The following is a 27,455-nucleotide window of genomic DNA, read 5'->3' on the forward strand; positions in this document are numbered from 1 at the left end:
TTTTCCCAATCTAGAAAAAGGCTGAGCAGTTTTAATCTTCTCATTCTTCATCAGAGTGGAAAACCATCAGCATCTCAGCCTCGTGAGTAACTCTGACAGCCTGGAGAAGGGAGATACCGCCTAGATAAGGTGGTAACGGTCTCCTGCTGCTGTGACCTGTGCCCAGCCCTGACAGAGCAGAAAGAAAGATATTTCCATCTGTGGGGCATTAAAGGGCTAGGTTATTCCACATTTAATTAAAAAACCCAAAAAATCCTGCGCAACAACAGGCAAAGCCCAAACAAGCACAGTACAAAGCTGATAGGCTTTAGACCTTGCATTTCAGCGAGGGTTAGGGATGTGCTGGCAAAGACACTTGCCTGCCAGATGAACAAAAAATGCACAGTTCAGGCTCCTATTGATCTAAATCCATAAAATAATAATTATTATGTGTTGCCAGGAATCCAGCTAAATCAGGAAACAAGGAAAAGCTGCAAGGAGGGAGACAAGAAAGCAGAGAGGAAATGACCCCTCGGGAGCGCGAGCGGAGAGGAGCACCTTGTCGCAGCAGGAGGGGGAAGCGGCTCCGCTATTGGAGCCTCTGCTGCTGCACCAAGACAGACAAACCCTGGCTGAACAGCCATGTCCACGGAGGAGAGACAGGCAGTTGGCATTCACCACGGATTTGTGATTCACCATGGATCAGCACGCAGTTTACACTGGTCGAGGTCCACAAGTGCTCGATACGGCCTCAAGCTTTGGACTCCTGCGATAAAAGCCCTTAGATGAAAGCCAGATGTCTGCCACCTCCAGGCTGAAATGGTCCAATATCAGCATAATTTGCACTAGGAAAACCAAAAAAATCTTTAGAAAGGTGCCATCGCTCAACCTGAAAATATGTCTCCAACGTAGGAAGCCTGAGGAGGTCAGACCACAGCATCGTGGCTCTTCTTTCCAACCCTGGAAATGAGCATCACCATAAGGAAAGCAGGAGCAGCAGCTAGAGTGCACGTCACACAAAGCAGCTATACCTCTATTTATTTACGCAGCGCAGGAGCGAGAGGAGCTGAAGAGAAGCACGAGAGGTGGCAGCTGTTCTCCAGCAGACCTTCCACCTGCCGTCAGCACGATGGGTCTGACACAACACACAGCGCAGCACGGCAGCAATCAGAGCAGGGCCACCTCAGCTCGCGGTGGGAGACCACAGATGAGATAAAAAGTCAACTTTCAGCAGCAAATGGAACAAAAAATCAAGCCGAAGCCCTGGGGAGACCAAAGCAGCCAGAGGCTGCAGCTGGGTGATGGTCGTGCACACCACATCTGGAGGAGCGCTGGGCACCTACAAGGACACAAAGCAGCTGAGGGGCTGCAAAATCCCTACCAGGGCTTCGATTGAGACCTGACAGCTGAGTGCAGAGCAAAATCACCAACCTATTTAAGCAGCACTGGGGAGACATCCATGTAGGGGGGATTAACTCTTGCCCAGCTGCCTGCACAGTGCCTAAGTGGCACTCTGGAAGGAGAGCAGCAGCGCCCAATGGCCCCGAGCAGGCAAAGGCTTGCTGGGAATAAAAGGCTGGGTCACCTCACAAACCTGGCAAAGAGGGAGAAAACAGGTGAGGACCATCATTCATGCGAGATGAAAAAGCATTATTAGGCATAAACACTGCTCATTTATTCAAAATGCTTATTCAAGAGCAACCATCTCCCAGTTAAACTACCCAGTGGGGTCCAATTAAAGAAAAAGAGGATGCTTGCTTGAGATAGAAACTGCTGATTTTGATCCTGTGGTTTTAAATTCAATACACAGACCAGACAGAGAAATCATTCTGACAATAACACCACACAGCCTGCACTGAAGGTAGCCGCAGCACACGCCGCAGCCCATGGACCTACAGCAACCGCACACACGGGGCTCGTGCCACGTTAATCCCCCAGGGAAACCCAGCTCGTCACCAAACCATCACTGCTCTGGCACTAACTACTTCCCTCTCAAGTCACAACGAGGATGAGGCAAGACTGCACGATCTCTTGGGAAATGCAAACTCTGCACAGGTCCAGCAGTCACAGCCGCATGTTAAGTGACAAGGTGACACAGCCGCTGTGCAAATTGCTCCTAAAAGGATGCTTCTACAAGGCATAAAGGTTTGGAGATGTCTTTCTCCTGGAAGTACTGCAAGTAGTTCAGACTGGAAGTCGTCACGCTGGAGAAGAGAGCTCTGTGCCAGAGACCTACAAAATAGAAAGCAGCACAGAAAGGAGGAGGAAGGACTGGCCTTCCACTGCCTCTTCCAACACAAGCGTTAGGAATGATCAGCTGCAGTTAAGGAGATGCTTCCTCACTTCATCCAAAAGATCACAGGACCTCTGAAACCCCCAGTCTGAAAGTGCAGTGGATGCAAAGATTTTATACACCAATTTGAAGGGAAGCCAAGCCTGTGATTTCAAGATGAACACATCAAAAGTTGCTGAACAGACAAACTGCTTCAGGTTCAGGAAGTCCCCAGCCACCAACTGGTTTTGGTTACAGGCCGGTCTTCTATGCATGCACATTCTTACTCATCCCTGAACAGTTGCCTCCAGCCACAGAGGCTGGACACCTCCTTCAGTAAGCCAGAAACCCAAACAGATGCACAGTTACACAGATGTCTGCTCAAAACAGTTCTTACATTTTAAGGCTTTACAACAAGTTGCTAAGCTGAAAAAAACAAACCCAACCATCCAAAGCAAGTAGTCGGTGACGGGCCATTCAATTCTTGTATTTCAGGTTTTCCTTCAGATGCAGGTATTTTTCATCCTTTAACCTCCCTTCTACCTCCTCATATAGACCTCTCACCTCATCTCTTTCTCCTCTTGCCTTCCCATTCTCCCTGCAGTTCAGCCAAGCTTGCTCTGTCTGAAGGACTTCAAATTTTTGGAAGAGGAAAGTCAGAATGCATTAATCAAACCTGCTGTTTTGCAACTGTTTCCATCATTGAGTTGCATCTGGTCCCTAAGGTCTCTTAATTCTTCGTTAAGAAAGTGCTCCATGTGGAAAGAGGCAAGAAAAGAGTTGGAAAGTGCTCCACAAGCTTTGCTGTACATTGAAATAAATCCCTCCAGCCCAACAGATGCGCAAAGGGGCCAAACACCAATGGTTTTGTCAAAACGAAGCAACTAGTAGCAGCAGCCCCGCTTCTGCCATGACTCATCCTACTCGCAGCGTTACGGAGAGAAACCACTCAAAGCTGCAGGTATCGAGTGAGAGCAGAGCATCAAACCAAAAGCACCAGAGAAACAGACAACCCATTCGCTACCAACTCTGGGTCGGAAACCACGCGAGACCAAGAAACCAGCCCCCACACAACTGCCGCAGGAGAAGGGCCGACTGGTGAGAAGTTGAGCTACAGACACACGTCAGGTGAACTGGGCGGCGTTTTGTCCACAAAAAGGTCGTGAGCGTCATTAGAAAAAGGGACTTTTCAAAAGGGAGAAAAGCACTGAAGAGAGAACACCAGGCTGCTGACATTAACATGTCAAAACCACACCTCAAACATCTTAACGCTAATGGGTGATTTGATTTTCAGATGCCACAGCACCTAAATGAAAGTGTGATTACTGGATCAGGGTCCCAGACTAAGACTGCCTTATGCTTAATAGATCCCAAACTAATTCCCTGTCCCAGCTGTGCTGCTCTACACAACCCTCTGGCCAGCAAAAATGCCTTTAAGGCACATCCACCTCCTTGCGCCGCATCTTCCCACCTCCTCAGCAAGACCCGGCTGCGAGCACCAAATGAAATAACCACCACAAACACCCATCGATCCATCTCTTGGTGTTGCAAAACATGTCAAATCTTTAAGAAATGAGTCCCACATCCCCAGGGGAGCCTGAAGTCGTGCTCTTGCACCGCCCTGAGCCAAAGTAATCAAAATATTCTGATCCTAAGGTGAGGAGGAGGCAGAGTTGTTTTCTGGTTTTTGCAATAAGGACAGAGAAGAGGAGGGAGGACAGGGAGCAGGGAAGGAAAATCTCTACAAAGTATTTGACCTGAGCAAGCAACCCTAGCTAAGGTCATGATCACAGTTTGGGACCTTCACCAGATACAAATGAATGGACGGGTTGTGACTTCTCACCATGCCGCAACCTTGACATCATCCATTGGTGAGCAAAGGAGCCAGGCAAATTCACTGCAGAGAAGTTGACCTTGTTGACAGTGGTTGGTATCCTCAATTCCAGTCTTTTGCCACAAAGCAGCGAGGATCTGCTTCTCCCTGCTTGGTTAACGCAGCAACTGGGCACTGTGGAACAACGTGAACAAGTGGCACACAGTAATCCATACTTCCACCACCAGTATCAAATCACCTCCTGGAAGCCAGTCAACAGATGCTCTGCTAAAACTGATTTTTATCAAACAGGTAGTGGTTCTATTCTACATGGACATAAAAGTTCAGTAGATCTTATTTCCCTACAATAAGATCTCCAGATCCTCCTCTCCTGGAATGTAAGTTTGACAAATAAAGCTGCAGAGATGGAAAAGGCGAAGCTTGTTCTTTGCAGCATCTTTCTTCTTTGCTTTGGGTTGCTTCAGGGGAAGCAAGAGCGTCCCGGGATGTGCTGCAGCACAGACCCAACCAGAAAAGGACACATGGATTTCATCCTTGTGTGCCATTCCTTCGCCTGCTTCAAGGGAGAACGAGTCAAGAAGTTGGTGACCAGTATAGAGCCTCTGATGGGCAGAGACACCCCCAAAGCAGGAGACTGTTCATTGAACTTAAGAAAAAAGCAGAAGTCAGAGGAACAGTTCACAGCACCTTATCTCTCAGTCCCGAAGCTCAGTGCCTCAAGCACAAGAGGCAGAAGAGAAGGAGAAGCAGCAATGTTGGAGGCAAAACCTCCGTGACAAAACCAGCACAGGTTGTGTCACGCTCAGGAGTGAGCCCTCATCGGGGGACTACAGACCCACCCCGAGGGCCCAAGACCTGCACCACTCCAGACATGTGCCAAGTGCTATGCACCAACAGCAGATACATCCCAAAAAAGGTGTCTGCTTCTGTTAAATCAGCACAAGAAAAGCTTCGGGTTGACCTGGCAGCCCTGATCACATGGTCTCATGCATTGAAGCAACAAGATTCAGAACTTAAGCTCTTGATGAAGGCTTGGGAAATAGAAATCGTTCTGGTATGTGGAGGAGCCTCCAGGCATTGGTCTGGTATGCAAAGGAATATCCAGGGCACGAACAAACATCAGAGTGCCACTGGTAAAAGGATGAAACAAGGAGCACATGGTTCAAAATGAGACTTTTGAAGAAGACACCAGGAGCCAAATGGTGAGAGCAAGCTAGCAGCATGCCAAGAAATAACCAAGCTGCAAAATACTTTCTACTTGAGGAAAGCAACCTGTATGGCACCAGGTGTCATCCCCATATGCTCAACAAGAAGAAGTGAGGACATCATCCTGGAGACACCTGGCAAGAAGGAACTTTCCAGGTTCATACAACAAGGCAAAAGTACACGACCTGTCAGCTTAGGTCCTAGCAGAAAGCTTTTCTCTCCTTTCTACACAGAAGAGTGAGTTGAGAGCCAAAAGGATAGACAATCCTCTGGGGTTAAAATAAAAAAATAATTAAAAAAAAAAAAATAAAAAAATAAAAAAACTGGCAGAAGCATCTCCTTCCTTTTCAGTTTTTTTAGTATTGCTCTCCGATTCTCAGTTCACTATTTCCCAAATGCTTCCGGCCCTTTCCTTTTCCAGCAGGGCTGCAGTTTATCCAGGATGCAGTCATGCCCTCAGCCCTCTCCAACATCTCAGCTGCAGTTGGCTTGCCCCAGCAGCCCACCTGTAATTCAGACCTGAGCAACACTGAACCTTCAGATGGCCATAAATCATAGCCCAGAGCTACTTTACAGTGCACCTAGATATCCAGAAACCTTATGAAAAAGCCAAATCTTTTCCAAGTGCTAATATTCAGAGAAGGGAAATAACATCCAGTGGCAAGTGAAAAGGAGAGTTATCAATCTGCTTTCGCTGCTGCATGATCTTTACGTGGGCTTTTCACCATCCTCCCATGCAAACGCCAACATCCTCCTAAACTCATTGCAGTCCTACCTAATATATAGCTCTCAGCCATCCTCTTTCCATAGTTTCAAACACCTTCAGAGCAAACGATCCCCAAGCCAACCTCTCGAATTTATCTCCTGCCTAGACTCAGCCCACCAGATGCCTCTTGGACAACTTGCATCATCCGTTTAATACCATCTTTGCAAAATCTCTGCAAGTCTGTCTAAACATCTGCCATCACCCCTTTTCTCACAAATTCCATGCCTCCACCCATGAAGTTTCTCTCCCATCATCAAATCCAACTTTACATCAAAGAAAGTCGTTGCCTTCTTATCCTCAAAACTCATTAGTTTCCATTTTAAATGTTTACTTGTGCACATATTTCCGTTACAGAATCCTTCCCATTTTCTTCTGCCGTGTTCCTCCTACTACACAAACATCACAGAGGACGGGGCAGCCCTGATATCCGTCCAGCCCACTCGGATTTCTTAACCCAGCATTTCCCACCTGCTTTTAAGCCCCTTCATCTTCTAGACCCACGTAACCTTGATACTATCACTAGATTGTCGAATGCTGAAAAAAAAGAGCTTTACATACCCTTGATTACACAATAGATATTTTGGAGAACAAATTTCCACCTCTAAAATACCATTTTTTATCAGCTTAAAACTTGACACGAACAGGCTCTGAAGCAGGAAAAGAAAAGAATGTCCTGTGAAGGCCATTCACGACCTTTTTTCACCATCTGCAGTTAGCTACAGGACACAAGGTATGTTCTCAAGCACAAGCATCCTTGTCACTTAATCACTAAAACTGTCTTCTACTCAGCCATAGTCTGTGCAACTCATACAGAAATGTTTGCAGCTGGAAAACACAGCCCAGCAGTTAACTAAGGAGATTTTTGTTGCGCAGGTTGCTCATCACAAGTCAAGTACATGTGCTCATCGTTCCCATTAGGCTGAATAAACACGTGCAGTTCCTTACCGCACCTCAGCAGCTCACCAAGGCAAACGTATCTGCTGAATTTGCACAAAACTAACGTTTTTCAGAGCTAATCTTCTAAGAAAAGAAACCTAAAAAAAGTTTCTCCTTGCTACGCCTTCAGACTAAAGCTCTGCGTAAAAAAATAAAAACAAAAAAAAGAAATAGTCAGAAAATAATTACCTGTCCTATACTGCAACAAAGATACCAGAGGCTAAAAGTTTGAAGGCATAGAACAAGAGCAGAGAATGAGAAGAAATGCACAGAAAAATAAAGAAGGAGCATAAAAAAAGCCCAACTGGAAGGTGTCATAAAGCACAAGATGCCAACCAACTGCAAAACAACCCCAGTGCTTTAAAACAGCCCGTTACCAACATAACTCCTTCTCAAAAGAGCACAATTTATAACTCTGGCTGCAGTTTTAAAAATGATGTAATTAATAATTAACAATCACTCCACAGCCGTCTAGAGACCCGCACAGACCGAGCTGCTGTTTGCTGCCAGTGCCAGAGGTAGAAACAGCTCACCAGAGCACCCACGCTGGAGCCTTCAGCAGGAAAGGAGGTCAGAGGAGGGCACGGAGAACAGATGCAGGGACGGAGCACCCAGGAGCGTCCCCCTGTAGAGGCATCCAGCACCATCCTGGGAAGTGCAATCATCACCTCAGTCGCCAGAGCACTCCTATGCACAGCCTTAAATGGGAAAAATGAACAATTTTTATAGTAGCAGCTTTTAGCTGCTAAAGACGGGAGCGTGGGACCTCCAGTCAACAGGACAAGAGTGCAAGTCAAATACAATAATCTCATTACAACAGCATTTTTTACCTGTCTTCAGACTAGAATCCCTTCCTAGATATAGATTTATGTATTTGTAGGAGCTATTCAACATACTGAACGCCATCCACACTACTTTCCTTAGATCCTTCCTTTCTACACCCTCCCACTGTTTCATTTTCTGGGTGAAAAACAAGCTTACCCCAAAAAAAGGAGCACGTATTAACAGGCTGGGTAGTAGTGCCTGCTGCTTTATTAAAGCAGCAGAAAGCTCTTAACCGTGCTGTTCAGCACAGCCGGCAAACACTCTGCCCCCATAAACCACCAGAACTACTTTCCACTTCTCTTGCCACCGAAGAACAGAACAGGCTACATACCAAACCTCCACTTGAGACACGTTTTTGGAGATGCTCAGCCAGAGGAGACACAGGGCTGACATTAACACCAGCAGGAAGGAAGGAGGAGTAACAAGAGCAACTTAACGCAGCCCCACTCAGCATCCCTGGGACCCGCAGGGTGCGGAACAGCAGGACAGTTCCGTGCCAGAACTAGAAATGCAAAGGCTCTCTCTTCCCTAGAGGCTCAAAGGGTACTGAAAAAAAAAAGTGGTGTTAGGGTTAAAGTGCCAGTTTAAAGTCATTTGAAAATAGATGACCCACAAGAATAGAACCCCCAAACTACGTACTCAAACGTGTTGAGTGCGCTTTTCTTCCACTGGTCAATTAGATTGCACCTCATTGCCAATTTAAAGCTACTTCTTGAGAAGACTTCTCAGGTTTGATTCGCATAGGAGATGCGCTGGTCGTTGTTAAAAATAAGGTAACATACATTTCAGAAAGACTTCTCTTAACTGGACGCTAAAATGGTTTAGTTCCCCAGGAAAGCAAGCCTGCATCTTGCTGTGACGGCTTCAGGGTAAGGGGGCTGCTCCTGCACACAACCTACATTTAATATCTATTCTTATGTAAAGCTTCTGAACATACAGGGGGGTTTAAACTGCCGTTCTCTTAAAATCTCTTGATGCACAAGGAACATCCTTTGCTCTAACAATCATGCTCAAAACTTCCACGGTTTACAAGTGAAATGTTTTAGCCGACCATTTCCATATTCAAAGTACTTCAATAAAACACCCACACAGTGACAAGAATGAGACTTTAATCAGTTTTAAGTGGAGTTTTAACACTAAGAGATAAAGGGTTGTTAAACACAATAACAAACGGACATCTGATTTGTATGAGGCATTATCCTGTACATGTCATACTTGGGTTTTGTGTATTCTCAGTGCATAGCATTACACACAGAGCCACTGTTGCACAGCACAATAGTATTTGAAGAGGCTGAATGAGAGTAAGGCTGCTTAACAGACTGATTTTTTTTTTTTCTTTTAGTAGCTATATATATATATGCTATATGAAAACAGACTGAAAATTTGAACCGGCAGAGAAAGGCAGCTTTGCCAAACACTGCAGTTGGAGCCCCTTTTAGTGCACAGTTCCACCCCATCCATCTGCATGCATGACACTTTCTAACAGTAAGTATTTAAAAGGTAAACGAGGCACTTCGTGGCAACCACAGGCATCGTTAACATATTGCACACATTTGCTAGGACTAAACATGGAACTTGCACACTAGCATCTGACTTTTTAAATTTTTTTTTCTTGTTTTTGAAAGCTGAAACATTCGATGCTGCATGTAAACTCCACTTCAGTTTACAATGTGTGCCACAGGAACAAATCCAGATGCTATTTATACAACTGCCCTTTAACAGCTGTGGCAAATATTTTGAGTGGGGCTACCAATGACTAGGGGATGCTTCAGGACCTACAAGCTCTTACCAAAGTGATGCCTTCAAGTAGTTTCAGACATGTAAGCTGCTGCACATCCAGAAAGGTTTAAGCATACAGTCCAGAAACTCAAGGAGAGATTACCTATAGAATGCAGTTCAAGCTAATTATGAATACTGTCATAAATAAAGTTTTAATAAGGAATCGAAAACCTTTCAGTCATAGTAATTCTTGTCAACTTCTATGGGGGTGGTAACTGAAATAAAGTATAGGAGAGTATGTATAATATATATTTATATATATAATATATATATATAATGCCATTTTTCCATTTCCAATGACTACACCATAAAATGTAAGCAAGGCTTCTCAAAGACATCGAAACATTCAAAAAAATCAAAACCCTCATTCCAACCTTCACATTCCAAAGGAAAAATAACAGTGCAAAAGCCCACCGCATCATGATTTCGAATCCAGCCCTCAGCGTTACATACCGGAACCATATCCATCCAATTTTTATTATCCAAAGTGGGACACGCAGCAGTGTCAATATCTGAGTACTTTTAAAGCATGAACATTTTTGTTTATTAGCCAACACAACTTTCAACTATTAAAAAAACCAGATGACGTGAAACATGATTCAAAGGGTAAGAGTTAAATGTCACATCCCAAGGTAACCACCTTCCGCTTGTCAATAACAGTGGGAATAATGAGTACTGGAACCAGCCATCTTGATCCATTAAGCTATTAAAGTCTAATTGAACCTATAACTCAAAATATTTATTATCAGCTTTGTTAGAAATTAGAATCATAGATCTGATGAGCAAAATTTACCAACAGATACCAAAAATAAAAAGCACTTTATAGCTTTGTTTACCAATAATTACTGGAACTCCTGCCTTGTCTTAGTTGAATTTTTACCGTTAATGCTGTTGTACAGGGCCCATACAGATTCCATAAACAGTTATCTAGGCAAGAACACAGCTAATGAACTTCCATGTCAGCACCAATAAGTTAATTAAAGGGGGAAGGGGTGTGTTACATCCTAAAAAAGAGGGTCAATTTGGGGACAGCTATTCATGGTGTACTTTAAAGAGAGCAATTTTGTCAGCTACTTCATATTTGTATGCAACAGTAATTGTACTCTTAAGTCATCTACAGCCTGGGCATGTCAATTATATACCGCAAGCGAATCACAAGCCCTAATCCTGGCCATATCCCTGCAAACAAGTAACACAACGCTGCAAGATTACAAATCAACTGTTGTGTGGTTTGTTGAGGGTTTTTTTCTTAATAGAAAACAATATATTTGGGACAAGCTCTGCTTTTTAAAAGTACACATCTCATAGTCACAGCGTTGAGAATTTACTGCAACACTGTTTTCCTCTGTATCATGTGTGATGTCTGTTTTCAAACCATCATAGGTACTGAGGATTCAAGTAAAATTCTCTAACAGTTAATGACAATTTTTTTTTAAAAAAGTGTGCAAAACTGCAAAACTCATTGTAATAGAATGTGTAAGTTCAAAGGGGTGGAAGGGCTGACAGAGGTTTGATTGAATAAATGCATCATACATCTTCAAAACAAACACTAACCTGGAGAATCTCCAATTGAAATTTTCTGTGCACCATTACAAAACAGTATTATATTAATGAGAAAAAAGCTTGCAAGGCAGCACATGAAGTATTCACAGCAGGAATATGATTGAAAAACTAATAATATAAATGTAAGATGTTGACTGATGTATGCACTAATAGCATCAGACTTTTAGCACTGGCCTTGACTACAGAGGAGATGGAGCAGCCATTACAATTGAGAAACAAAATTAATAGATCATTGTCTAATTTTGTAACAATTTGTTTTAAGCCCATATTTTAGCTGATAGCCTCCACATTTGTATGGTTAAGTCATTGTTGCTGTGTTTCCTTTCTATGACCCCAATAATTTTTGTCCCTTCATTTGCGGGTCTTAATGATGTTGTGAAGGTTCATTCCTGTACCCCTATATAGAATCACTCCCTCTAGCTGCCTTTTCTAGCACCATTACACTTAAAAAAAATAAAATGCACAAACAACAAGCAGTGACAGCGGCGACTCTTCAATTGTCCAGGATGAATTACGGTAGCATGCTAAAGAAAGGTGCACGTCAATAGCCGGATACGGTACACACGCCAAGCTCCAGTGGGCTATTTTCCTTTCTGAGCATTACTTTCCATCCCCCATCCAAAAAACATGCATTAGAATGTAGTAAAACCTTCTCGAAGCATCTCTTAGCCAACTGCAGACTTTTCTGTTGCCACACAAGTGCAAAAAAAGGGGCAGGATGTGAACCTGTATATTTTCGAAACTTCGTTTGGTGACAGAACACAAAAGGAAAAATTCCTACGTATACACATCAGGTCTGTCTCCACTTTTATAAAACTGGAATAAAATGGGAAAGTGCCATGTTTATAGTTCCTAATTGAAGTTTTAATGTCCTTTTGACACAAAAAGGTATATACATATCAGAGCTACGTAACTTTGTTTTCCAACTGGACAAGTGTCAAACCCTGTAGATTTATAGGGCAAAACAAGATTGGTCAGGAAAGAATTGTTCCAATAATTGGTAATCTGACACTATGTCCTTTTGCCACTTAAAAAGGTCCTTTATTCAGTTTATTCAAGTTTGTCACTCTTTGTGGTTGGTTTTTTTTAAGTTGTTTTTTTTTTTATCTCCGATAAAAAAAATATTCAGACTTTTGTAATCTGCGTATGCTGATCTTCATCAAAAGGTTCATTCTCTGGATCAGAGTCAGTGGTGTCAGAGTATCTATAATGATCAGGTTCATTGTCACTAACATCTGGTGTTACAGAAGTTGAACTGCTAGCCTCTGGATTTGATGGCTCTTCTACTGTTTTTGTGAAAAATAGCTTCACCTGGGAAAGAAAAAAAAAAAGATTTAAAAAGGGAACCTGGACTTTAACTGAGTGCATGTAACAATGCCATTTTTAACAGTACGGCTCCTTTCTCTACACTGTGCTCTTCTCTCTACTCTGGAAAGATGGAAATAAAGAGCGAGCCCTTCTGAAGTCAGCCAGCCTCTCTCACCAACACCCTGACACCATAAAGAACTGGCAAAGCAACAGGTTTTTCAAGCCCAGCTGGAGGAGTTCTGCACATCTGCCCCAAGCACTGGCACTCCGCGTTGCAGCAGCAGGACCCCACTGCAGCAGGCCATGCCCCAAAGCCTTCCAACCAACCTACCTTCCAGACCTCTGCAGCACAGGCCATAAGAGTGCACAGAAATGAACAAGACACTAAGCAGTGACTTGACTGCAGGTGTGCCAAGTTTGATCCAAGCAACTGTGACCATTACCTTCACATGAGCACTACAGGCATCTAACATTTTATGAGTGAGTTAAACTTGAAGAACTGAAGTTCTTGAAAATGCCTTTTACATTTTTAAAAAAACAGTGCTAGCAATGGCTCATGTTCCTCACGGCTAAACCCGCAGATTAAGGTATTCCTGTGAATCAGGCACCTCCACAAATCAATTCAGGAATTACTGTGTAATGCTTAGAGCTCATGGCAACACAGCTGGTACAAGAAAGATGCTACCTGGCTCTCCTGCAATACCTGAAACAAGCCAAAGCACTCACTTCCCAGTCTCTCAGCATTTATCGACTTCCCAAAAACCACAAACTTACAAAGCTAGACGCTTTGATGAGTAGTGGCAATACTAATACATGAATACAATTTCTGCGTTTTAAAGAGTTCCTCCATAAGGTAAGACAGAAATCAGATAACGTCATGCAGCTTTTCAGCTTTGTTTACACATAACATATACTGACCTTGAAGTTTGGAGAGAAATATCTGTTGGCTTTGTCTTTATTTGCTTTGTCTAGATCGTTTTTTGTTAACGTAAGGATTAAATATTCCTTATCATTATCTGAGCGCTCGGTACTGAAAATACCATCAAGTTCCTGATCTGCAACTAGACTTCCATTTTCTACTTTGTCTGAATTTTCATCCAGTCCTATGAAGAATGTGTTTACCCAAAAGTGAAACATTTTGTCCTGGGGGAGGAAGAACACAAAGAACAAGCTTGCTTTAGTATTCACTAGTGGCACATTAATTAGGCTAATATCATCATCTGGTCAAAAACAAATTGGTAGTATCAGACAAAACTTGTTTGGACAACAGCACATCATCTGTTACACTGCATGAAAAGACACTTTCACCAATTCTTCTAGACACTAGGAAAACTCTGTATTAATCAAATTCAGTTTTAAGCATTTAAGTTTTCAGAAATCACTCCTCATCACAAATTGTTTTTTAAACAATCATACTTACAAAAAATCAGATGACAAATAAAACAAGTGTTAAACTTGTAATCACAAGGCATATCTTGCCAAGCAGTAGCCAAACCAACAGACGACCTGTGGGAACCAGCTTAGGTGAGAAATATGTATCAATAACGAACATCCTCACTCATAGCTTCCTGCATAACGTTTTATTTTTATACAGAAATAGCTGTAATGGAGCAGAACCACCCTACAAACCCAGCACTCCTGCTGTAGAGGATTCATTACTGCTTTACAGAGATGGTTTCTACCAGTCAGATGTTTTCTGACCCATACTAAGATAAAGTCAGACTCTGAAAGAGTCAGCTGCCCTTCGACTCAACAGGTAGATGAGGTATTAAGAGTTCAAGTGTATTCAACTTAAGCAGGACTTGACAGATCTGCAACAGCCAGAAAATGCACGTTAGATTATTCACTCTAATGCTGCAACAGGTATATCTGTACAAAGAAGCAAAACAAACCGTATCTGACTTTAAAAACTCACTGGAGAACTAGCTGCTATCAGCCAGCACATTACACGCTTATCCCCGTGACTAGCAGGGTCACTGCGAGTGTCTCTCCATACGTGCGAACGAAGACACAGCAGTATTTTGGCCTTGGCTAGACAGCTGCTGAGGACAATACACCCAGGAACTTCACCTTTATGTTCTCAGCTAAACAGCTCTGTGGGATGCGCTGAATGCTCTTGTGTTACCTCTCCATCACTTGCCATACTTCTGTCAGTCAAGACTTGATGCTTCCAAGATAAACTACTGTCAGCAGGTTGTTTCTGACCAGCACATTAAGCATTTCCCCATCTGAAACTCCAAGCTACATTTACTTCCTCTTCACAAATTATGCCTTCTCTTTTACCAAGTTTTCAGATGCAAAATGCAGACTTTCCATAATAGTCAGTATTTCTGTATTTCTGTTAAAGCTGCAGGGGTGACAAAGCTAGCACATACCAAAATCTAAGATTTCTTGATATTATACAGGACCAGAAGATGACCAGACTCCTTCTAAACTAATATTTGGTTTACCAGAGAGATCTAATTTCTTATTGGCAAATACAGGTCCTGTCCCATCTTCCTAGCTATTCACCTCTGCTGGAAAGCAACAGCGGATCAGAGCCGGAACAGAAGTGGTTCTAGTGTTTATCATATCAGCATGTCTCCCTGCCGAAGGCAATACCGCACCTGCAGAACATCACATTTTCTAAGGCCATCAAGAAAGGGGCAGGGAAGAGCTGGGCTACTGCTTAACTTTTATTATTCTTCCTCACTAATTAACAAAAACATGTAAGCACACAAATACTGGGAATTCAGAAGTATCTGACGAAATAATTTCTACCTGCCTTCTATACCAAAGGTCAACAGACCCATTTTCAGTATTTTAGGTAAAGCATACAAAACCATTTCCAGCTTGTGTGCATTTCTGTAAGCACCTAAGAGACCCCCAACCTATAAGGAAGTGCAAGGGCAAAGACAAAGTTAAATAATTCAGTCAAGTTATGCCGTTACCCACTTCAACACATGCCTCTCCAGTACCTCTGGGAATCAAAATAATCTACCAGATTAACATGCTATAATTAGAGCAGTCCTGGTAGACTAACTAACAGATGTTTGCCACTGCCATCAAGTCCCTTCAAGCCATCACATCGATGAAGAACCCCATGTTTCTACAAAGAATCAGCCAACGGCATCAGCTTTCCAGCTACAGAACAGGAGGGATTTGGTGTCCAGGTGCCATCTGCAATAAACAGCAGGAAAAAGCAAGCCTGAGCTGATGTTTCCAGCACCAAGCAGCTCTGTAAGCAAGTGGACAGAGCATCCGCAGCCTCACTACTGGCAAAAAAGCCAGTGCAGTCTGAGAGGAGAATGTGCATTTCCTCACCATGACCACTGTTAAGGCAGATCCCACCTCTTGCAGCTGGGGTGACAGTACTACTGTTTCCTCCTCCTCCAGAACCACGATGCAGAAGCAGCAAGGCACTTTAGTGCTGCTGCTCAGTACCACCTTCGGTGAGGAGAGGACTAGGCTGATGGACACGCTGCAGCAGACGGATGGAAAATAGCTCATAACAATAGTGCCAAAGCAAACAAGGCCACTGGATGTAAACCAATGCCAGCAGAAGCAGAAGGCATGGTCTTAAAACTTCATCAGGTGGAGTGGAACCAGGAAGGATTTACTTGGCACTTAAGGACCTGCCTGAACAAGTACAGCAGGGGCTCAGCTTTACTGACAGAGTCTGGAGAAGACAAGACACAAACTTCTCACTAGAAATCTTTTAATCTCTTTTCCTTGGGATAAATTTGCAGAGGTCTTCGGGGATTCAAAATAAACAATACAACTTGACTGAGCTGGTCATTTTTCCTTTAATCTCCCTCCAGCTTCTAGAAGAATCAAGTTATTTTTCTTCCCTTCCCATTACTCTAACTTAATTAGCTTAATAGACTAAGTTCATGGGTACTTGAACATGGCACAGCCACTCAAATTGGGGGAAGACCCGGTCACTTTTTGTTGGACTTAGCTCTTAATGCTGATAACTGTGTCACTGCTTCCATTGAAAACCAAAACTAATTAATTAATGTGAGGACTCAATCAGCTTCAGTTAAAGAGTCAGGCTCCAAGATACTTCACGGGAGACAACAAATAAAGTTAATGTAATATGGGCCAACGATAAGAATTTTTAAAATCAAGGCATGAACTGAACTTGGGCTTTATATAGGAAATCGGAGCACCAGATCAAGTGCTCACAGAAGCCAAATTTAATGAATAGGCTTCTGAAAATAAGTATTAGCTAGAGGCTTCTTCTCAATGTGCGTTATCATAGTTGCAGTTACATCATAGGCATCTGCCTTAGAAAAGCTGCAGATGTATTTCTCCCCATAACCAAATCTGTATCATAAAATCTATAGTGCAGTATCAGACACTTGAGACAGAAGCTGATTTAATCACACTGTTCTGACACACAATATTTATCCCTACCTTGGGCATATTTTCAGTTCTCAGACTGACAGAAAAATAAACCTCACTCTAGAGCAGATATCTGCCTCTGACTGCAGGCTGAGATACAAACCCAAGATCACTTAAGCCACCCTCTAGGAGTTCCCATACCCTCCTGAGAGTTTAATTCTGCAGAGAGATCTACATGCACTTGTAATCACCCTGCAGCACCAGCTAAGGGTTTTGGAGATGCTATCCAGCCATAAGAAGATGGAGATCGTGTTTCAACCCGCTCCATGGCAGCCTTGCAGCCTTCCCGTAGCCATGGCTGATGGAACTTCCTGTACCATTTTCAAATCAACTGTTAGTCTTCTGACATTTTCAGAGAGTTCCCTCTTCAGTGTTTACTAAACAGCAATCCCCCAAAGCCTCTTGAACTGTGTAGCAGAACTTGTCATCTATACAGACTCAAGAGATGAAACAGCACAGCCAGCAGCTCAAACAGAGCTGTCAGCCCTGCCTATGCTACAGTCTGGGTACAAAACAGCAGCGACTCCTACAAAAAAAAAAAACCCAAAGTTTTCCTCTCATCCATACTCGGAGGACTCCTGAAAAAGGTCCCCTATACCTCCAGGCTCCACAGGTAGGAAGGTTACAAGGTCTTCTGTATTATTTTTAAACAGATTCTTCTTGAGCCAAGTGATGTAAGGATGCTCTGAAATACTTGAAGATTATCATGTCAACATTAATAACTGGAAGAAAGAGGCTCCACACAGATATATGGAAGCAAAATGAGATGGACTACAGCAGCCGTCTGAGATGGAAGAATAGCCAAGCTACAAGACAGAGAAACAAAAAAACCCTCATACACAAGGAAAAAACCCCAAATTATTAACTTCTATCTATCAGAAATTCATACAAAGCAACTGTACACAAGCCTCAAGCCATTTTGTTCTCAAACAAGCATGCATTCAAACCACAGCAATTGAATGCGACAATGAGAAGCTCTAGTCTATGCAGTCACTGGATCTCAGTGCTCTCTGCAGAGGTAAGACAAATACAGGAGTTTGTTCCTGGTGCTATAGAGTCAAGATCCAGCACAAGCTGTGCACTGACACTGATACTTCAGGGGCCTACACAGGGAAGGGCAGGGCAGCACGCTTCCTACAAAGTCCATTTGCAATCCATGTATTACTGAAGACAGTAAAGAAACAACAAATTCACACTTGATAGAGGACAGAGACTGGATAAAGCAGGACCTTGTCTCGGATGTTTGGGTTTTGTTTCTTCTCCTCACTGCATCAGTCATGTCTAGCCCACAGTACTTATCTGGGTGCTCCTTTTGAAGTCCGTTCTCAAAACTGGCTTCTGTGCATTGCAGTTTCAAATGTCAATGATTTTACTCTTGACATAAAGCAGAATTTCTACCTTTAAATGCTTTGTCTTACAGTCCTCTGTAATGCATATAGCTGCACTGACCAACTAAAACATCTCCTCAAACAGGCAGAAGAGAATATTCCCCTTATAGCATGCACCTGTGTTTACACACACATCTAGTGAGTATAATCTGTATGCTGGAGTTGAGAGACTTCGTTATCTCATCACTTATACTTGTTTCCCAATCCACTATAGTATTTTAGTTTTACGCTTTGCCTGTACACAGAATTCACTCAATGAATGCTCTTAAGTTTTATAACATCCATTAAACCGCAAACAACTGTTCATAAAAAATTCATACACAATTTTAAGTATTAAATACAAAAGTAACCTTTAATCAACAGGGTCTCATCCTCACCTTTCACTTCGGCAGATGCAAACTACCTCCACATGCACAAGAATGAAAGAAACCCAGTGATATGGAATTCACCTTTAAGAATTTGCTGACTCTGGTGTCAAACTAAATTCTAGATTTTTTTTTTTTCCACAATTGACACTGACAAAAGTCTCAGTTGTGAGTGGCTTCTCTAAAAGCCTGATGTCATGGCGGAACAAAGAGATGGCTAAAGAGATTGCAGAGATACTTTTATAAAGCGTGTAAGAACTCCATTATCCAAAAATTCAACCAAATTTGACAGATGGTTAGAAATCAGCCAAGAGCACACAGATAGGATCTTCTGTGCCTGCTCAGACCTCAAGAAAATTTAGTGAAGAAAACAGCTGGAGCTAACTTGCTCAGTATGCAAGTCTATTTTTAGAACAAGAATGTTTCTTCCTCAATTAGATTACTGCTGCCCAAACGACTGCAAGACATATCCAGCATAATTTTTACCCAACCTTTGTAATTAATCTCACCAACTCTCAAAATACCCATCTTTCATTTTGTGGCAGATTCTCTCCTTGGGAAAACTAGACATCAAAGAATTAAACACTGTGATTAAACGTCACTGAGCAATAACCAACATCCCAGCCCAGCATCAGGATTGCCTTGACAACATTTTCAAGAAAAGCGAGAAAACCAACCTTTTTCAACATCTTGTTCTGTTTGTGGAAAAACTCCACTTTGATATCACCGCATACCGGCAAAGGTTGAGGGAATTCAAAGTACATGTACTTGTCTTCACGTCTTGAGGGTCCTGAAGGGGAGGTGAATATCTTTACCTTTAGCTGGTACACCACAAACTGAGGATCTGCATGGCAAAACAGAGTGACACTTTGTAAGAAATGCCTTAACATGTCAGAAAGTACAATATTGATATCAGAATCACAATCATGAGTCGCGATACTTTGAAAGCTAAGTAAACATCTATTAAGAGTTAAGCACTGCAGGGCATCAAACTTTACTAAACGTTACTGGAAACAACCTAACAGGTTTCTGTGCTTTGTAGCAATACTCGTGGGCAGCCACAGAGCTCCTAGAAATCTGCCACTTGTTTTTAATGTAATAAGAAATTAGTATATCAAGTCGCAACTTCTTGACTTTTCCTCACATATTGGCTCTCATCTCTGTATAATATGGACATAACTGAGGGGTTTTATTCTCTTGTGTCTTCTTCACATTGCAGAGCAGGCAGTCAGGTCAGCACAAACTGATCTCTGCTCTTACAGAAACAGAACTGTTATGCAAATAAAACCAAGGATATTTAACATGAATACACAAACCAACCAGCACCAATAGACTCTATAGACACAGGCTGCTTGTGTCTGTATCACCACCACCAGAAAGTGCCCAACACGGCATAACGTCCCACAATAAATCTGCAGGGGTAACAGCTGAAGTTATGAGGTACAGCGTTGGTACGGTCTAAGCAGATTTTCTTTGGAAATTGCCAGTTACCAGCATGAAAGCCAGAAGTATTGAACTAATTTGAAGAAGTCCCTTCTGCATTTGCTCCTGACTTCTGTTGGTCTCAGATGCAGGTTGCTCTCTAGACAATACATACTGATCTGTAACCCGCTGCAAAGCATGCAGTCACTGAAACCACTCCTACAGAGCTTTGGAAGCCCCTGCCAAGCACAACCACACTACCTTGTTGAGCGGTCTAGCTACAAAACAGCTACAGAACTCCCTCAAATCCTCAGAGCTATGAAACCCTATCATCTCTTCATCTTGCCCAAGGCAATATCTTGATTAGTGACCTTAGAACAGAAGGAAGATAAAAAGGAAGTCAGATCGAAAGATATCACGCACTGGTAAAACTACTCCCTTTGCAGCAGGTAACACGACTAAAGGAATAACAGACCATTGGTTTCAAACTCTGAAAAATCACTGATAACGCCACAGAAATGTAAAATGTTGCAGTACACAAAGATGCTGAAGTTGACAGTTACTATACCTTCTCAGGTGCTTAGCAAAACTTCTGTTTATCCCAACATCCCACTGTGAAAATAGCCCACTATCTGCTACAAACAAATGCTCAGGCAGGCAATTCATACTTTTAGCTTGATTTCACAAGTACAGCATGGTTCATCCAAAACATTAAATAAGTGTTAATTGCAAAAATCTAACCTCCAAACCTGTACTCTAGAGGCAGAGGTTTTTTTGGCAGAGGCTCCTCCCTTCCTCCTCCTCCTGTAAATACAGCAAGCCTGACAAGTTGCTTGATTTTCTTCTTATCTGCATTACATGTTATGGTACTGCCTCATAACAATATTATAGTGCAATTTTAAGTCAAAGCCACAGGAAGGACTGGAATTAAATTACATATTGCAGCAATCCCTATAACAAACCAACACAAGGACTTTTTCCACTAATAAAAATGAACACGCAACACTAGCCTCTCTTGGCTGCTCTGTAATGCACCCCACAGAAATGAATTCAGATTTTTACTTCAAAGTTTCAAGGAATCTGCAGTTCCTTGCTAAGACACTGTGTATCATCAAACCAGATTAATCATTTACAGGTGTATAAATACTTTATAAGCCTCCATATAGAGAAAAGATTATTCCAGAGTTAACTAGATAGTAACTGTAGTTAACTAGATAGTAACTAACTGTAGTTAATACCTAGCTGACAGAGTTAATAGGATTTTTTTAAAACATGATGGGAAGAATGACATTACTGCATTTGAAGCCAACATGCCATTGAGCAAATGTTTTTCAGCAACTCTTGTTTCCCAAGAGTTAATGTATTAAAAAAAGGCTTTTTATAAAAGTAAGGAGCAAATATCCAAATACATATACTTCACTTCTGTATATATATGTGTGTGTATACATAGACACATCACTTCCCTTCAAAACCATTGAATACTTCCCAATTTAAAACTGTAGTGACAACCATGTGAGTCCTTCACAGACCTCAAATACTACACTTGGGAGGATGCTAGTGCACAGACCACACTAACCCAGATGATTTTGGAACACGAAGTATTTAAACATAATCCTGTCCTCCATCAAGATGTGCAGCATTTCATGCCTTGTAACAGAATGGTAACCGTCACACAAGCAAATCAAGTCCAGAGGCCGATGTGTTTCCTTAGGAGAGCTAACGGAGTTGAACATAGTGCTGGGTACTTACTGCAAGTTCCGCCGCTGAACATGGGAATTGTTTCAAACATCATCTTGTGAAACAGCAGTGCCACTGGTCTGTAATCCAGGTGATTCTTTAACAGGTAGCTATAGTAGTAGACGTAGCGTCTCTGACTGGGAATTGTCACTCCCTAAACAGAGGGAAAACAAACATCCAAAACCATCAAGACCATTTACTAGCACCACTAACAGAGCTCCTGCCCACCACCTTGAAATATAACTCAAAGAAAACAAACCACAAATGAGAATCATAGAATCACCAGCTTGGAAGACACCCACTGGATCATCGAGTCCAACCATTCCTATCAAACACTAAACCATGTCCCTTAGCACCTCGTCCCCCCCTGCCTTAAAGACCTCCAGGGAAGGTGACTCAACCCCCTCCCTGGGTAGCCTCTGCCAGTGCCCAATGACCCTTTCTGTGAAAAAATTTTTCCTAATGCCCAGCCTGAACCTCCCCTGGTGGGGCTTGAGGCCGTTCCCTCTTGTCCTGTCCCGTCACTTGGGAGAAGAAGGCAGGTAAAGCACCTGGAATAAACCATTGCAACTTATGCTGAGCATACCTCTGCAGCAGCTACACTGGTGACAGCAGACGAGTAAAGCATGTAAGCTGGCTGGACCAGGGAAGCAGGGGAGTGCTGCACTGCTTTCTACACTGCCTAGAAACCCAGCCAAATAGGCTTTTAGCACGGTAACCTGTGATGACCCTCAGTGATTTCTTCATTGTGTACCACCCCAGGCACCTCAAGGACATAACCTACCTTCAAGCCATTCCCAAAGACAGCCTCTGCACACGTGCCCCTTTTCCCCAGACGTGTGCCCTCATCTCTCACTCTCATCCTGCAGAACGTTTAAGACGAAGCTGTTTGCACTAATATTGAACAGCAGGCAATTAATTACCAACCAGTCCCTAGCACAGAGCAAGCAGGACACTGGTTTCCCAGTTGTTTTAGTACATATCTCCAAACATCCACCTCAAGCAATGAGGCAAAGAGCACAGATTTTTCCTGATCTTAAAAATAAATGTCTCTGGCACCCTGAGGGTCACACAAAAGATTGCTTTGTGCTGCTGTAGTTTTTTGGGGTGGGAATGTCAGATGTTAAACAGGAGGCACCCTGAACGTGCTCTGATTTGTAAACACCAACACAGAAACTGCAGTTTAAGTCAAAAGAATCTAATTTATTTGCTAATAAAACTGTACAAGACTGACACTACTTTCTATTAATGCTCTTCTGAAATGTTTTCACAAAAAAAACAAAAGTGGAAAGTTTCTTTAATACAAACCCAATAGTCCAAACCGTTACACAAAAGACCTCTCAGTTTAATTACAATTCTGAAGTAAGCATTTGCTTTGAGAACACAACCAAAGAACCTTTTTATTATTGATTTCAAACCAAGGAAGGGACTAGTTTTAAAGCTAATGCAGCTAATATAGTCAAGCAAAAGTGATAAAGATGAAAAATACTTTAATTATATACTTGCAACAGTATGAGTAAACTTTCTTGTTACAACTAAATGAGAAATAAACCGGGGGGAAAAGAAAAAAGATTTCCATATGAGTCTATGGGCATTTTGGACACAAAGCCTAGAACACAGTATTTCTATAAACTTTCAGATCCAATACCTGCCTCGCCCTGTAATAGTCATAAGGTAAGAGTGGCCAGAATACTTTAATAATCACACATGAAAATATTCACTTCCTGCCATTATTTTTAATTATGTTGATAACTATGTCTTCTTACCATTTCAGTTGTTTCTAAATGACACAAAAGACTTGACTCTACAGCACCCACACAATGACCTTAAGTAGACTTCTACAGTGACTATGTTTCTGGTTCAGATATCATCTCAGTAGTTATCAGACCCACTTTTAAAGGGAGCTTCAAAGCTTGTTTTCCTGGGATCTGAACTTCATGAATGAGAAAATCCCAGCCTCAGAGCAAACCATCATTAATTTGCTAACACTGCTAATCAGAAGAAAACCACGCAGGCAAGGAAAACACATTCTGCTTCACTCGCAGCTTCTTCATGCTCTAAAGGATGGCTGGCATGAGGGAGACCAGAGGGAACACCACCACTTTTGCGGCTGTATAAAGCCGTAGTCAATAGCAAAGCAAAACCAGTTCTCAGCCAGGCAGGCCATTCTAGCCCTCTGATTAGAGATTTTTACTCCCTGGAGACACAGCCTTTACCCTGAGGACCCCAAGTACCAGCCACACTGAAACGGAACAGGAAGTTCTCCATTTTCCAAAGGTCTGGTTTCAAAGCACTTTCATAACATGCTATGTTCTGAGAAGTGCAATCAACACGCACTTACTTTCACTCAAAAACAATGAAAAACAGAAGCAGTAAGTATTCTCCTTGAGAGGCTTACCTTTCCCATCTATCACCACCATCGTTTTTAAAAGGACATTACATGTACTCCTCTAGCCCCTATGTGACAGTCTCACAGGCACTGACTGCTGAGCTATGTAGACGTCACAAAAACTGTCAGGTGCTGCTCCTGGTTCTTCTTGCAATGCAGCATCAGCAATATTACAAAGAAACATTTTTGGAAGTAATATTCCCACATTCACTTTAATAACGTGGCCCCACTTGGAGAGGAAAGCTAAAGCTGCAGCCTCAGACTTGGGCTCACAGCATCAGGTTTAGCAGAGGTTTCCACCTGAGTATGTCAAACAGGCATCACAACTGATAAGCTCTAACACGACACATCAGACAGTATCTACCCTGCTCAAAGAGTCATTACTTTCCTGCACAAAGTAATTGGTTTCCATTTCCTGTTCAGTTACACCGCTATTAGGACCTGTTCCTAAAAATACAGTGTGATTGGTCTAAGACACGCTCCTGAATGGATCATTTCCAGCTCAAGCACTTGAACAGTTCATCATTCCCTTCTTCTGAAAAAGTTCCCACTACTACGATGAGTTACAAAAGTCAAAAGAGGCAGCATATAGAGGAGAAAAAAACCCAAAAACAAACAGTAGGTTTTGGTCACAGAGACTTTTAGACTCAATGTCTTATTCCCCACTGCCTTTCCCAGGATGACAATACATTAGCGGACTATCAAGCAACACCCAGCCTCATCTACAGCTCTCGCTTAATGTTGCAAAGGCCTCTGAGAAGCTGCTTGTCCCAGCGGGGACTTGGGAAAAGCTTGCTACAGAAGTACTTGAGGTTGTTCTCTTGACCACTTAGTCATACTTCCTCTTGCAATCAGACTCACACTTCCTGCTGGCATGGACTAAACCCTCTTGAGAATCCCTTTGCCATGCAGATTAACAGCAATGACAATTTTAGCTATACTGCTCTCGGAGGCTATATGCAAAGTGCACAGCTAGTGCTTGCTTCAAATGAAGAAAATTTGGTATCTAATTAAAGCCAGTTTTCCTTCACCATATGTATGTTGGTCCAGTGACAAAAAAATTCAAGTATTTTCTTGTCCCTCCCTAGGAGCAAGCAGCTCTTCTGATGCCCTGTTTACTTTGATATCCGGAAGTCACTTACATGAAGATGTGGTGAAGTGTCAAATCAGAGAGCAGCACTCAACATATGACACTGAAATATGAGCCACAAGAGAAGAAAAAGCTCTCAGAACCTGCACTGGAATACCTGCTTATGAATACTACTCTAAAAATTATGTGAGCTGTGTGCTGCCCACTCTCCACAAAGATAACGATGCGCAAGAGGAGCTGGGGGGGGTGGGTGTAGAAATCAACTCTTTCAGTAGAGACATCGAAACCAGAACAAAGTTGCAGGTTACAGACAGCATCTGCAGTGAAGCTCACCAACAAGGCTCTCACTGTTCCTGTTCGCTAAGCATTCCCTTACCTCAAACACACCAGAGGTACCATGGGGGTTCTTACGAGCACCTAACTGACCTTACTTGCAATACACTACGTGCAGAAATACTGCCTTCCTTTTACAAAAGGGAAACTGAGGTACAACATGCGGCACCCTGTATTTGTTCAGTTTTGTAGTTTTCGTGATGTTTTATCTGACTCTTCAGATAATCTTTATCAGCAGGAGTAATCTACACTGTTTGCTCATCACACAGCTCATTCCTATTCACTACCATGCACTCTTACAAAAAACTGCAAAGTTTTGACACTTTCAAAGGGAAACCTTGACACTATTCCCACTCCAGTATCACACTGCAACTGTCTTCTCAGCAGTACATGGCATAACAGCTCCACCTCATACACAGAGCAAACTAAGAAGCTATTCGCTCCTTCCAGTGAATTAACAGCCAAGTCCTAAAATTCCTTTTGTGACACTTCTGCTCTCAAGAACCTTCAAACACGAAGCTCTGCTTACTGGAGGTCTGCATACTGTGAAATTAATATGTTATGCAAATATTACAGGAAAACAGAGAGCCTTCAGTAGGCTGAAAGTGGTCTGCAGGGATCATCCTGGGCTGCTCTAGCAACATACACAAGGCAGCAATGGAAGGGGAAGCAGGGAAGCTTGCTGAAGTGACCCTGCAAGTCACATCTTATCGTATTTGGAGATTTCAAATAAGGAACTTAAATTCCCAATAATGAGGCATAACCAGAGGTCCAACACACACCTGCTGCTAAGTTTCTTTGTACCACTGATAAGGTCTCAATGGAAAACTCTTGTACCCATGAACATAATTTTTCTGAAATAAGACCCACTCGCTTTTTCTCTAGAGAAGTACAAGAAACTAAATGACAGCACCTCACAAAGCAGGCTTTGAGGCAGCCAGCGTCCAGGCTTAACAACCTTTTTATTGAAAAGAGGTATCCAACAACAGAATCTTCCAGCAGGGATATTCAACTGTAACACACTAATAACACTGCACCTCCAAACACGGCCACAGAAGTTAAGAGAAACTGAGGAGATCAACAATTCATCCATTCAAGTAAAACAAGCTAGAATAATCCTCTTATTTGGGCTGAAAACGCTGAACAAGTTCACTCATCAACTACTCTTTTGATGCGACACACAACAGAACACTAGTTAAAAGGCTATTTAAAATAAACTGTCCAGATCATCTTGACCAGGAGATGGAAAAACCAGACTGCTTTAGTGTTGTGACCAAGTGCTGCTGCTGTAGAAAGCTTTTTCAGTTAGAATTACCAAACTGATCCAATAATGTTAAAGCTAAATCAAACCAGATTTCACAACTGATGGGAAGTATTTCTTAAAGGGCTTGACCACCCAAATTGACCTCAAGCAGGAAAAGCATAAAGATACAGGCAGGAAAACAGAAGAACAGCAAACTCACCTTCTTGTCTCTGGTCCTTACTTCCCCGTAGAAATCTAGGGCTTCTTGAGCCTTTAAAAATTTGCCTCGATGCAACAAATATGCACATATCATTACACCAGTTCGTCCCTTTCCAGCTTTACAGTGGATTGCTGCAACATGATTGTCATCTTCACTTAGCCATTGGTCAAGATCTTCACAAAAAGGTTTGATGAGTTCTAGCTGTGGTGGGTTATGGTCTTCAAAAGGGTACTGTGCAACTGCAATGAGAGGTAGTAATTCATCAAAATCTCAAAAGGAAATCACAGCAAGCTCAACTAGACAGGTCAACTTTGTGACAAGCACGCAAAAGAATCAAGTTTGTAAGTAAAACCCTATCTTACATATAGGTAAGTACATTTTTTATTACAATGTTGTTCAGTAATGTACTACTTA

At 42.4% G+C, this 27,455-nt stretch overlaps 1 protein-coding gene across 1 annotated transcript in view; it reads right to left on the bottom strand.

Annotated features, from left to right (window-relative positions):
• Positions 1-8,910: 8,910 nt before the first annotated feature.
• The window catches only part of PTEN (phosphatase and tensin homolog), a 45,338-nt gene continuing 26,793 nt past the window's right edge, over positions 8,911-27,455 (bottom strand). Inside the window, exons 5-9 of the mRNA XM_069863588.1 lie at positions 27,042-27,280; positions 21,779-21,920; positions 19,285-19,451; positions 13,387-13,611; positions 8,911-12,471 (exon numbers count right to left, since the gene is read on the bottom strand). Coding sequence (XP_069719689.1) covers positions 12,286-12,471; positions 13,387-13,611; positions 19,285-19,451; positions 21,779-21,920; positions 27,042-27,280 — 959 coding nt within the window. The 3' untranslated portion in view covers positions 8,911-12,285. The remainder of the gene's footprint in view (positions 12,472-13,386; positions 13,612-19,284; positions 19,452-21,778; positions 21,921-27,041; positions 27,281-27,455) is intronic.

Source organism: Phaenicophaeus curvirostris, chromosome 9 (assembly GCF_032191515.1).
Source record: "Phaenicophaeus curvirostris isolate KB17595 chromosome 9, BPBGC_Pcur_1.0, whole genome shotgun sequence".
NCBI classification, from domain to species: Eukaryota; Metazoa; Chordata; class Aves; order Cuculiformes; family Cuculidae; genus Phaenicophaeus; species Phaenicophaeus curvirostris.